We start from the raw sequence: 12999 nt of genomic DNA on the forward strand, positions 1-12999 counted from the left end.
CTGTTTGATGTTTGAAGTTGATGTCAAAAAGGTTACTATAAATTAGGTCTTAGTATAGCCCCTCCCCCCAACACACACACACACACACGCGCGCTTCATTTCATCGCTCTCTAATCAACTCTCTAATAAAGGCATGAAATACTCAAAAAAAAAGAGTCTTGAATAATGTATGTCCTATACCAACAACAATAACTTTACTCCATCATCCTGTCTTCCATATTCCGTGCCATGCTACTTGGCACAAGATGAAAACAGTCCCATGAACACAGTGTCAGCAGTGCAACATTGCATTCAAAGTACAATCATACTTTCAATGTTAGGCCACAACTGCTAATTATAATTCTATCTATTTTGCACAACAGGTTACACAGTCAAATGTAACCTTAAACCACAATGGATAGAGAATGTTATGTTATGTTCATGAAAGCTCATAGTCTGCTTCAAATGAAGAAAGGGAGTCCTGGAGTAACCACTCGTCATGGTTCACACTGATACTGGACATGAACACCATACCATTTGTTGAACCTGATACCAGAGCCCCTTTTCACATCCTTGGCAGAGCAGAGAAGACATTCAGAACAGTTGTGTGGCAGCACAAAGGAAACACAACCACAGCCTTGTTGAAAGTGTAGCTTTAAGTGGGTGAGAATACTCAGAAAGTACAGTCTTAGAAACCTTATACATGGGGGGGGGGGGGGATCAGAACATGCAACTTCACATACCTTTTTCCTATCTAACCAATAATGAAGATATGAGATATTTTGAGTCTCTTTTTACTATTTTGAGGAACAGCAGGAAAAACTAATCACAAACAGCATGTTTTGGATAATATTCACTCTTTATGCCTGCCAAACTGCATAATCCATCAATTATTGGTCCAGAAAACACCATTAGCCTAAATAAAAATAAACCCTATAACATTTTATAAAGTACCAGTATTCACTAGTCTAGTATATGCTACTGATATTTCCAATATAAAAAGGCAAACAACAACTTTTACAGCATTTTCAATTAATTTATAGTCTCAATTTTAATTTAAGATTTCATGATATGAAGATCTGCATGAGTGAATTAGCCATAGCTTAAAAACAAATAAATTCTCACATGCAACTGGTAGCCTATCTGCATTCTGCACAGATATTCACAAATCAGACATTGTCAACAAGTGACTGCAACCACCAGTCAATGCAAAACTGGGCAGGGCGGGAGGGTGATGACCAGCTAGACACTTAACCATTCAAGCAAAAGAAAAGACAGTTGGTGTCTATGGTTGGTGTAGGCTATCTGGCTATCTTGCTATCTGTAATACCGCTTTTGTCCACACAGACTATTTCAGCCTATCAGGCGCTCAAGCCCAGAGGGGCGCTGTTTGACGCTTTTGATGAAACTCAGTGAAAAGTTGGGAAGACACCACAGACGAAGAAAAATGGATTGACTAATTATTTGAGTAATTCAAATGACAGCGGTAACAAGGCGAGGGAGTCCCTCTTGCCGTTTGGGTTCCTGAAAATGTCCACCTCTCCTCTTTTGAAGCCAATATCTAAGCCCCAGAACAGTCACACGGTTTTCTATATATCAGTTGTAAAATTACATAATAAGGCTACTAAATCTATTATTTGGCGGTATAAGTTAAAGCTGTAAAAAAAAAAAAAAAAAAAAAAAAAAAAGAAAGAACGAAAGAAAGAAAAAGAAAAACGTTTTGTGGATATAAAACTGCATATTATCTGCCTATGGATGCCACTGTAACAAGGGGGGTGGTGACGCCCCAATGGTTGGGGTGTCACATCCCACTTCTATCGCAGTTCCACATTTTGGAGGAAGGCAACCAGGAGGAGACACCATGACGGACAGCATCAAGGGAATTGAACGGTTTGACAGTCCGACGAAAGGACGAGGTCTCCGCGTTACCAGAGCCTTTAAAGTTGGAGAGCTCATCTTCTGCACCCCGGCTTACTCTTACGTGTTGTCATTGAATGAGAGGGGCTACTACTGTGAGTTCTGCTTCACCAGGTAATCCACAAACAGCGGCTGGGCTTCTGCATCTCGGTATTAACACATATGAACTACTCTGTCCTCTCGCTGCTTATTTTAGGTCATGCCTGATATACTGTAGCCAGATATGCTGCCAGACCTCATTATAGGTGCTTGATTTCTCAGTGGTTGTGAAAACATAAAACTATAGCCCAACTAATCCATTTTACTGCAGAATTAATTAATTTATTATTTATTTATCTATTTCATTTATTGATAACATTGTCTACTGTTATCCTTTGCACTGCTGTTATACAAGTTGATATATGGATGCAGCTGCTACATTTGCATCTCCCCGCATCAACATTACTTTAATGATAAATATGCCAGTACAGGGCTCCTATTTTTGGGAAATCATCTTAAAAATAAAACTGCTATAATAAGTGCTGCTGCTCTTTTAATGATCATTCCTTTAAATGTATTTGAAAAGTTGTGGTAGTTTTGCATCCTCTCCAGTGACCCTCAACTATAATTTAAGATAACTAGACCTTCACCTATCTTCACCTACCTACAGATCTGTACAACATTTCAGCTGAATAAACACAATTTCTAAGACAACATACTCTAGAATTATAGTCTAGTTATAGACTGCTTGAGCACACTCCATCACTTTCACATTTATGGAGATTAATGACAATCCGAGATCTTTGTTTGAATCCTAAAACAACCTGTGCTCACAAGCTTAAAGTCTACAATGTTTTCTCACCAGTTAAATCCTAACCCTAACCCAGCACCAAGCAACTTGTTGGACTTGGCAACTACCTTAGCATCTCAAAATTATATGGGTGTACTTTTGGACAGCTTTACTGTTTCAGTGTGGTAGACAGCTGGTCCACATAAGGTCAGTTCTATTAATACCACAGAACGTTTTAAAGCCCTCCATTGCTATCAGTTACAAAAGGCTTCTAGCAACTGCTGCTGCTTGTTTCAGAATAACAGAGCAGGATGTTGAAGTGTTCATGTGCACAGTTACACACTGAAGCATCTTGATACTCACTTGTGCACACATACAAATACCAAGTCTGAAATGTTCAGCTTAGGCATGCAGGTTGACTTCCAATCTGATGTTTCAGTGTTGTTTGTTTGTGAGTCTGTAGAAAGTAAATTGAAGCCAGATGTGTGAGAATCTTTCAGTTACTTGTATATAATATGCTGTATGTCATCCGTAAGATAATAAACCTTTTTTGTGTAATTTGTAGGAAAGAAGGCCTGGCAAAATGTGGGAAGTGCAAGAAAGCCTTTTACTGCAATGTGAAATGCCAGGTATGAAACAGTCAGTCCAATGTTCTTCACAATGAAATATCAGGATGATGTATAGACTGACATAACATTTTGTACCGACATTCAAAGTCCTTGACTTTTAATCTAGTGCTGCCTAAAGATCAAATCTCATGTTTGTGATGTGACAAACTGTATGAACTGTGCAGTTCATACAGTAGATACAGTATTTCTTTTTACATGTTATTAGGAAGGCTGACACTAATCTGGCATGCCAAGATCATCCTTTGCTCAGGGAGTCAGAGTTACTTCCATCTGGTTGTTGGTTTACAGTTCTAGCTGTAAGAGCTGAAAGATTGAAAACCTTGTTTTGGTGGCTGTAGGCATGTTAAACTGCACACTTTGTTTCAACTGAAGGAAATGTTGCAGGCTCGGGATGTGTGAGGTTTACCTGACTGTAAACCAAATTTCCAACTTGGCGACAATAAATATTGAATAAAAACAAATGATTTATTTACTAAGCATGTTGACATGCTAATATATCACACATTATACTAATGTTAGCGTACAGATCAAAGCATGGTTCAGTCTAAGCACAGTTCATGCTGACAGTAGGCTACAGCTTTGTCGAATGTTTTTTTTTTTGCAGCTTCGACTTTCTAGAGCTTAGACAAACTAAATATAAAATACCATAAACTTCCCATAGTACAGAGGACACACCCTTGTGTTGTGTGTGTCCCCTCCTCTAGCAAAACTTTACATTTTTGCCTCACTATAAGAATAGGAAATTAGATTCACCCATCATGCAGCTTTAGCAATCCAACCACTTTATACCTGTCATTTCATGGCCATAGGCTTTTAGTGTCGTCATCTTGTATTGTCATATGGTTTGATTTCATGACAGTTCTCTATGTGCTCAAGTTCCCTCCCCCAGTTCAAAAGCAAGCAAGCAAGAGTCCAAATTGCTCAGTGGCTTGTGTGTGTTAGTGTAGTTCAGTATGAATATAACATATGACATTTATATGAAAAATTATGTCTTAAGTGGTAATGTATAGTATATAATGAGGTATGTAAAGCAATTTGCGTGATAAGCAGCTATATAAAAACACTTTCCCTGACTTGATGAACTTAACCAGAGACAGGGACAGAGCAGTAAATTGAGTCAAATTGCATATTAGAATAGCACAGTTGGAGTCACATTCCACCATGCTGTTTAACGCCAAAGCTGGTGGGGTAGCTTTAGTGCCGTATGCCCATCGCTGTGGCTTCTGGTCGTGGTGAAGTCTAAACTAAAGATGGCTTTGCTGTAAATGCTCACATTTGAAATAGCTTTATGCAATTGTGTGTGTGTGTGTGTGTGTTTGTGTGTGTGTGTATGTGTATAGAAAGGGGACTGGGCTATGCACAAGCTGGAGTGTTCAGCAATGACTGCATTCAGAGAGAACTGGTGTCCATCAGAGACGACCCGTCTGGTGGCCCGAATCCTCGCCAAGAAGGTTAGACAATTAAAGACACACAATGTCCTCTTGTTGAGTTATGTATGTTGTTTGTATGTGTCTTGCACCTAAATGTAGCTTATTGAGGTCATTGCTGCTTTTCCACAGAAAGCACAGAAGGAACGATGTGCATCTGAGAAGATCATGCCAATTGGAGAGATGCAGTCACGTGAGTAAATGTTGCAGTAACACACATGCTCAAGCATGTAGTTTAAAGTCCATTTGGTATTAAAAAAGAGAGAGAATGGCACACAGGTGTTCGAGTGGTTAGAGTGCATGCCACATAAGCAGCCGACCCTGGTCGGATCCCAGCCTGAAGTCCTTTGCTGCATGTAACACCCCCGTCTCTCTCCCATGTTTCCTGTCTGTCTACTGCTAAATAAAGTCATCTATGCCAGACAAAATCTTAAAAAAAGAGAGAGAATTGCGTACATTATCAAAATGTTGCCTATTAGTTTCATTCAAACTTATCAATTAATAATTGTTGCAGATCTAGTGTTCATAGACTGAGTCTCTGTACTTATGTCTTAAGTGTCCTCAGATGTCCCTCTTTAAAAAGAACAACCCATTCAGATTAGGCAGACAGAGACCACCATGCATGGACCCATCTATATATATCCTATAGATATGCATTACTAAAAACATAACAAGTGTAACAACTTGACTGGGAAGCAGAGGCACTTTAGTCTGACAGGCACTGCATATGTGACTGTAAGACAAATGACTCTGCATTGACAATTAAAGGTATAGTAAGCGATGTGGGGGAAAACGAAGAAAGAAGAAAAGTTGTTGATATTTGAGTGAAAACCAAAACAACCTCCCCCCTCCCTTCGTGCTCCTTCTGGGGCTCCACCCCCGAAGTTCATGGACGCGCATTGTCATGGTAACGGACGAAACCACTGCGCAAGCTGACCAACATGGTGGAATCTGAAGCGTCTGCTGCGGGACGGTAATTTGGCTTCAGTTTGATAGCAGCATTTATTTCTCTGATAGTACAGGTGGCTAGCCTAGCTAACACCAGAACGCGTCCTAATCTCATGTGAGATTATTGTGATAGCAGACCTGTGTTTATATGTCTTCATGACAGTATACACTTTGAAAGCAATGAACAAACATCAGATACACAGCGAGCAAACAGCAGCTACGTTGTAGGTTACGTTAGCACGCTGCTAACGTTAGCTGCGAAGCTAACGTGCAGAGCGTCAAACAGCTGTAGTAACAACTCTGCTACTTTACAGATAACTTCACAACAACAACAACGTATCCTAACTAACTAAACAGTGAGCTGAATGTCAGCAGGTAACGTTACAGTTTATGTGAAGCAGAGCTGATGTTACTCACCTGTCCGGCAGATCGGCGTCTGCCTTCACTCTCTGCTCCTCCGCCGGATCTCCGTTGGTCCCTCTGCCGTTAGAAAACCACATTGATTTGTCTGGTCAAAGTCCTTCTTTTATATTAAATGTTCTTCTAACCTTCTCCTCTCTGGATGTTTCTTGGTGCCCTCTCCTTCTCCACTATGTTTGTACCTTCTCGCTCCGACTGCGTACACTACGTAACCCCCCCATCTGTTTGACCGTGAACGCGCATGAACGCTCACTGTCTCTGATTGGCTGGAGCATTGTTGTGTTGGCTCGCTCCGAGCCACATATTTATTGAAACCATAGACTGTATAAAATTGAAACCGGACTTTTTTTAAGCACGCGCTTAGAAGGGACAGCTATCGGAGAGTGAGGAGAGATTCGATGATTTTGACAAAAAAATGTATTGGATTATTATCGCTTACTACACCTTTATCAGTTGTGGTTCACACTTTTAGATATAGCCTATGTTAACTAATATTTCAAATTAGCTGATTTGAATAAAATGTGTATGTGTATATATACAGTAGGCTATAAAACCAGACAGAAAAAGTGCAGCTATACATATTGGCAGCATTACCAGTGTGGTGAATGTCAATGAATTGACTCTAGTGTTACAGGTCAGGAGCAGGACACACACACACACACACACACACACACACAGTCTGGCAGATTATTGGATGATGTGGTGACAATGTGTTCGTGCCTTGGCATAGCAAGAGAGATGAAGAAAGGAGAGCTGTTTATCCCCATCTATTTACAGTTGTAACAGATTAACTACAGTGTATGGACCCAATAAAACCAGTCTAAACCATCAAAGAACATCAGAGGAAATTTGACTAAATGACCCTATGTCTGTCTGTTATTTGTAAAAGTAGCTGCTTACATTCCTTATGGGTCTTCAAAACTAGTCCATACTCACACTGTTAACAGATTAGATGAGTAATGTTAATGCATATTTATAGAAAACTTGAAATTGCTGAAGACGTTAGGTAGCGGCCATACTGCTGTTGAGTGAAAAGCATTGCACTGGTGTAGTCTGCTTAGTCTCACTTATCTGTGTGCAGATAAGATATTTGGCTGTCACTGTTCCATTCTTAATTTAGATTGGCAAGAATGGAAATCAGAATTTAAAATAAGTACAGCTACAGGATGCTGCTAGGAAAAAAAAAAGTTGTTTAAAAAAAACAAATGCCACAATGGATTAATCAAATCAAATTGTCTATCCTTCTCCTGTAAAAGATGTGGAGGATGTAGATAATGAGAAAAGAGAGATGAACGAGGCAGACATAGCCGGACTGTATCGTTTTTACTCCAAACACTTGGATTTTCTCGACCACAAAGACCTGCTAACACTCCTCTCACAGGTACTACTCCACTCACTCACACACACACACACACACACACATACTCACACACACACACACACACACACACACACACACACACACGCACACACACACACACACACACTCACACACAAACACAAACGACTAGTGGTAACAATCACAATATAACACGCAATGTTGTATTGTTTTCTTTCTCTCCTCTGTATGTCCTTCTATTCATCAGGTTTCCTGTAATGGTTTCACTGTAGAGGATGATGAACTGTCCCACATAGGTACTGCAATCTATCCAGAGTAAGTGTGAAAACGCACACATACACATACATGCATATACATTATGGGCACATTTTTCATCCACTACTGTTTCAACAGCACAACAGAATCTCCCATCCTTACACAACTTCTGTTGTGGTTGTCATTTGTTAATTCAATAATTAATATCAATGATTTTTTTTCTTTGCTTTGTACCTGCTATTTTGCCTTTTTGGATGATGTAGTCAGACTCCAGGCATTATACTTGAAGGACTTACTGAGGGAGGACAGAGTGATATTGTTCTTTGAACAAGAAGGAACCAATCATACTTTCAAGGATACCTTTGTAGAAAAGTCACATTACTGCTGTATTTGTTTAGGTTTTAAAAGTCAGTATTGGGTGACAGATCTCCAAAGAAGAGTCGACTCCAACAAGACAACTTTTCCTTTCCAGTTGGTTACTTGGTGGTAAGGTCAGCTCCCTGCTGAGGTTATAAGTTTAAAAATGGGCTCTGTGAAGGAGAATTTGACTTCTTAGCCCCTTTTTGAGCTATTTCCAGCATGCCACTTAGATAACCGTAAACATATTTCAGGCACACTCAAGACCTCTCTTGAGTTCTAATAGTGCCTAAAAATATGCACAACTGGTTATGCCACTGTTATGTCATTGCTATGAGCATTTGTATGTCTGCACCTTTTTCACTGGTTTTACTTCAAAGCATATGGTATGGTACTTTTATTCTAATTTCCTTCTGTCTCTTGATATCTGTCTCTCACCGCAGTGTGGCACTGATAAACCACAGCTGTCTCCCCAGCGTTATAGTCACATATGATGGGACGTCAGCTGAGGTCCGCGCAGTAAAGAACATGAAGCCTGGAGACGAAGTGAGGAAAAGAGACAGCTGTTTTCCTTTTTTTCTGTGTGTGTGTGTGTGTGTGTGTGTGTGTGTGTGTGTGTGTGTGTGTGTGTGTGTGTGTGTGCATAGAGGGCGCTATGTTTGTTACGGGAGGGCAGAGAATGTGACAGTGCAAGCGTCTTGTTTGTGAGCTCAATTTAGTTTGGTGGTCAGCCAATCAGTAAGAAGTAACTTAGGAGGACAGTACAGTGCTTTTGGATTCAAACTCTGCTGATAATATATCCATATAGACAGTAGCTTAAAAATGAAATGGGTTAGAAACCTGACATTGGCACTGTGTTATTGAAAGACGAAGACAGGAAGTGTGAAGGTGTCATCATGAGCAGGTCATGACATCACTGCTTTTGTACAACATCAGTTCAGTAACAGTTTATGTATGTATGTGTTTATGTAATGCCAGTCATCACAGGCGTGTGCTGATGGTTTTTTGACTGTGCTCAGGAGCAAAAAGGGCTCTTTTTTGTTTTGTTTTGTTTTATTTTACAATTTATGTAAAAGGAAATAAAAAGGAAAAACTGAGAACACGTCTGAACAATCGGAGCCATTAGCAGCCAGTAGTAGCTAAGTATAGGGCATAGTCATTACAAAACCTGTGGGTCAAGAGTTTTCTGGCAGAGAGTCTGAGAAATGTGCACTAATTAGAATTCCCATGTGCTGTGTGTGTTTGTGTGTTATCTGCACCTGTAGGTGCTCATCAGCTACATAGACCTCCTCTATCCAACAGATGACCGCAACAACAGGCTGAGAGAGTCTTATTACTTCACATGTGACTGCCAGGAATGTAAAACCAAGTCCAAAGTAAGAACCCATGGAAAAAAGTGATGAGTAAAAAAAAAAAAAAGGTTAACAAACTTTCACTTGTCATACAGCTGTCATTGTAATATACATGTCAAATTTAGAACCAGCACTTGATGCTCAGTGTCTTATCTTTGCTTACAGGACAAGGCAAAGTTGAAAGTGCGCAAGCGAAGTGACCCCATTGAGACAGACGTTATCAACAACATGGTACGCTATGCCAAAAAAGCCATCAGAGAGTTCCGGGCCCTCAAACACATCAAGAATATCCTTTTAATAATAACATTGTCTATTTTGTCTCATTTTTATCAAGAATACCTACAACTTGATCAAGCTCTCCAATCAGAGAAAATGTCATACATAGAAAAGATGTTGTGTTGAGTTTTTATTAAGCCTTCCCATGAATCTGGTAGCTCAACAACTAAACTTCACTTTCCACTGCTGTATTACTCTCAGGTTTTGCTAAATATGATGATATTGATGATTAGTGTACATTTACTTATTAGATATAGTAAAGATGTGACTGGTGATTCTAGAAAGAAAAACTCATTTCATTGTTGCAGACCTGATTATCCAGCAGAGCAGCTTCATCAACAGACAGTGAAGCATCTGGTTACATGATCAGTGGACATTTTACATTTCTGTTTAATATCGGCCTGTGTTGATTCAGCCTTGACTCTGCAGCACCCCCTAGTGAGTTGCTGGAGATGTGTGAGCAGAGCCTGGAGGAGATGGGAGCCGTTTTTGATGATACCAACATCTACATGCTGCACATGATGTACCAGGCCATGGGTGTTTGTGGTTGCATGGAAGATTTACATGGAGCTGTCAGATACGGAGAGAAGATCATTAAACCTTACAGGTGCCGTGAACAGTGACCTCTCAAAAATACACATATCTCTATGCACTCTTTAACCATGTATGATTACCTGCAGGTCAGACACTAGATCATATCCGTCTAAATGAGCATGACTCATGTAGTTGTTGTTTGTTTGTTTTTTCTAAAATGGGTAATTATTTCATTTAAGTCAATTACTGATGAGAATTTTACTAAAATCTCTGTCCATTGTAGCCAGCTGTATCCCCCCAACTCTTTGAATGTGTCCTCAATGTACCTGAAGCTGGGCAGACTTTATATGATTCTGGATAAGCCTTCAATGGGTCTTAACATGTTCAAGAAGGTAACGTACACTACAGAAATTATGTCTGCTGTATATTGTTTTGTTTTTGTCTTTTTAACTTATGCATGAATTTCTGTTCTGATACCAACATGTTTTTTCTTTCGATACTTTACTTAATCATTCTTTTTTTTTTTCCATTTAAAAAAGGAGTCCTCTTCTCAAATGTTAAATATTGTCTGAATACAACCAACAATAAGAATGTTGCCTAAAAGTATTGTCTGAAATTCAGAAAATGAATCTGATTAAGGAATAGTAGTGTGTCTAGAAATCATGCGCACCCATTTACATGTTATAAAAATGATATTTTTTGTGTGTTCACAGGCAATGGCTATAATGGAAGTGGCTCATGGGAAGGATCACCTCTATCTGAAAGAGTTGCGCAAAGAGATGGCACAAAAATGAAGTGACAACAAAGAAACACTGTGACGTGGGTGTTCACTATGGACTGCATACACTCCTTGGATTAGGAGCTTTACAGAACTGTAGGCGCTTTCTGCTATTTTTGGCATTGAATCAAACATAGAGAACATTCATGTTTTTATATTTATTTTTGAGATTTATCTTTTACCTGTTATGTATGCAACAAGTTGCAGGAGGGAAAATTTAGTACCAAGTGGGAAATTAATGTTCAGTTGTGTGTGAAAATCTGTGTGTATGTGTTTTTTTGAGAAGCCCTTTTTAAAATTATGAATGATTTCCTGTTTGTTTTGGTTTGTGACTGACATGTCAGCTGGACCTGCCATCCATTAGTGTGGAGTTGTTTACATATGTGCACAGAGGGTCAATGCAAGAAAATCCCTGTCCACCGACAAGGACAGCAGCTCTGCCACCAGGGGCCTATTAAAGCAGCAGATTGTGCCATTTCACAATGGAGGGCTGGGATGGAGTACTGTGTTTGCATTAACACCTTGTGTGACTCCTCTGTGCTAATTAATGTCCCCAGCACTGCGAGGTGAGAGAAAATCTCTCCAACACACACCGCATTAACAGCTAAGAGATTGTAAAAAGTCATAAGTAAATTATGATGCGGCCACAATTTTAAAGAAAATAAGGCTTTATTGCATAATAAGCAAGTACGACAGTTTCATATATGTCTGGGGAGAGAAAAACAACAGACTTGATGCACTGAAAACGCATATACAAAACATATGTACACATACTTTTGGGAGTTTTGCTAAAAACAAATGATGGGGGGAAAATTAAATATAAACAAACAGTGGAATGCCGTGTGAGAAAATACTGTCACAAAGAGAACAGAAGTGCAACAAAACACTTATATGTCAAAAGAGCATAAAGCTTATACTTATCTGAGAATATATACAATGAAATATAAAAATGCATGCATAGTTAATTATGTTGCGGTATTTTTCTGGTACCAAGTCAAAACAAAAACAAAAAAAACTATATAAAACATTTGTAGAAATCCTTTCTCACATGCCCATTACTGTATGTACAAAAGTTACTTTGGACATGACTGGCTTTGCATCATGGTTCAGAAAAATAAAACAGTAATGTAACATGGCAAAGGAGGTTCTTCAGCATGTCACTTTATAAAGAGGATTTTAGGAACATGGCAACACAGTCATCTTTTGAGTTTGGATCAGATTGATAGAAATGGACAGAAAGACAGTCGTGTCACTTTTATACCATTTTTCCTTCAATAACAAGACATGAGCGTACTCTTACCTGAGCGTTATGTGAATAAATTGAAACGTTGAAGTAGTTGTTATGAAAAACAATACTATGAAATACTGATTCTAAGATTTCATCTTAGGAGATAAAAAAAAAAAGTAATTTAGTTTACCCATCAAGAACCCTAAAACAAAGATAGGTATATCAACCAGGCAGCTTCTCCTTGTTATATATTTCAATAAGGCACAATGATACAATATATACAGTATTTGCTGTATAAGGGCACAGTTCTATATTGAATGCACATGTAAACTGTGAAATCTCTGATTCCAATGCATTGTTTTAAATGCTGTTTATGGTTTTGAAACGCTTCTGGGTAAGAGATGCGGTGGACACATTTTGATCACAGGAAACTGTGATTGAAGATTGAAATAAGTAATTGTTGAAATGTACTTGGTGAGAGTGTGCATGTGTAAGAGGGATCTTACTAGAAATGTATTGAATGAGGCAACTTCAGAAGGAAAATGGGAGCAAACCTTATGACACTCACAAGGAAGGTTATACAAAAAACAATTAAGACAAGTTCAAAAGGTGAAAAAGGATTTACATGCTTGTCAAAACTCTGTTCAATGACAAAGGTGACCACAATCTTGAGAGAAATAAATAAAAAAACATTTGTAACAATGCTGAAGTAAATATTTTCTGTATTAATCAATACTCTGTTAAAAATAAAAATGAATATTTTAGAACAGTGATTTCAAGAATACTTTTGT

The 12999-nt window shown here is 38.8% G+C and overlaps 1 protein-coding gene across 2 annotated transcripts; it reads left to right on the forward strand.

Annotated features, from left to right (window-relative positions):
• The first annotated feature begins 1840 nt into the window (after nucleotides 1–1840).
• Nucleotides 1841–12917, forward strand: LOC128376970 (N-lysine methyltransferase SMYD2-B-like). Of its 2 annotated transcripts, XM_053336837.1 has the most exons (13): nucleotides 1841–2010; nucleotides 3231–3294; nucleotides 4635–4745; nucleotides 4854–4914; nucleotides 7346–7470; nucleotides 7676–7743; nucleotides 8484–8586; nucleotides 9306–9416; nucleotides 9558–9678; nucleotides 10101–10275; nucleotides 10486–10594; nucleotides 10916–10984; nucleotides 12369–12917. In XM_053336837.1, the coding sequence occupies exons 1-13, from the start codon at nucleotides 1841–1843 to the stop codon at nucleotides 12423–12425; spliced, it is 1344 nt and encodes a 447-aa protein (XP_053192812.1). In that variant the 3' UTR covers nucleotides 12426–12917. The 2 variants fall into 2 exon arrangements, with proteins under 2 accessions (XP_053192812.1, XP_053192813.1); XM_053336838.1 differs by having other exon boundaries at nucleotides 10916–12917.
• The last annotated feature ends 82 nt before the right edge of the window (nucleotides 12918–12999 follow it).

The sequence above is a fragment of the Scomber japonicus genome, chromosome 17, assembly GCF_027409825.1.
Source record: "Scomber japonicus isolate fScoJap1 chromosome 17, fScoJap1.pri, whole genome shotgun sequence".
In the NCBI taxonomy this organism is placed as follows: domain Eukaryota; kingdom Metazoa; phylum Chordata; class Actinopteri; order Scombriformes; family Scombridae; genus Scomber; species Scomber japonicus.

What these genes read in the sequence shown, in the direction of transcription:
- LOC128376970 (XM_053336837.1), top strand. Translation starts at nt 1,841, where the DNA reads ATGACGGACAGCATCAAGGGAATTGAACGGTTTGACAGTCCGACGAAA. An exon ending in AATTGGAGAGATGCAGTCAC is followed by an intron (nt 4,915 to 7,345) that starts GTGAGTAAATGT and finishes CTCCTGTAAAAG; the next exon opens with ATGTGGAGGATGTAGATAAT. An exon ending in AAGAGTTGCGCAAAGAGATG is followed by an intron (nt 10,985 to 12,368) that starts GCACAAAAATGA and finishes ATTTCATCTTAG; the next exon opens with GAGATAAAAAAAAAAAGTAA.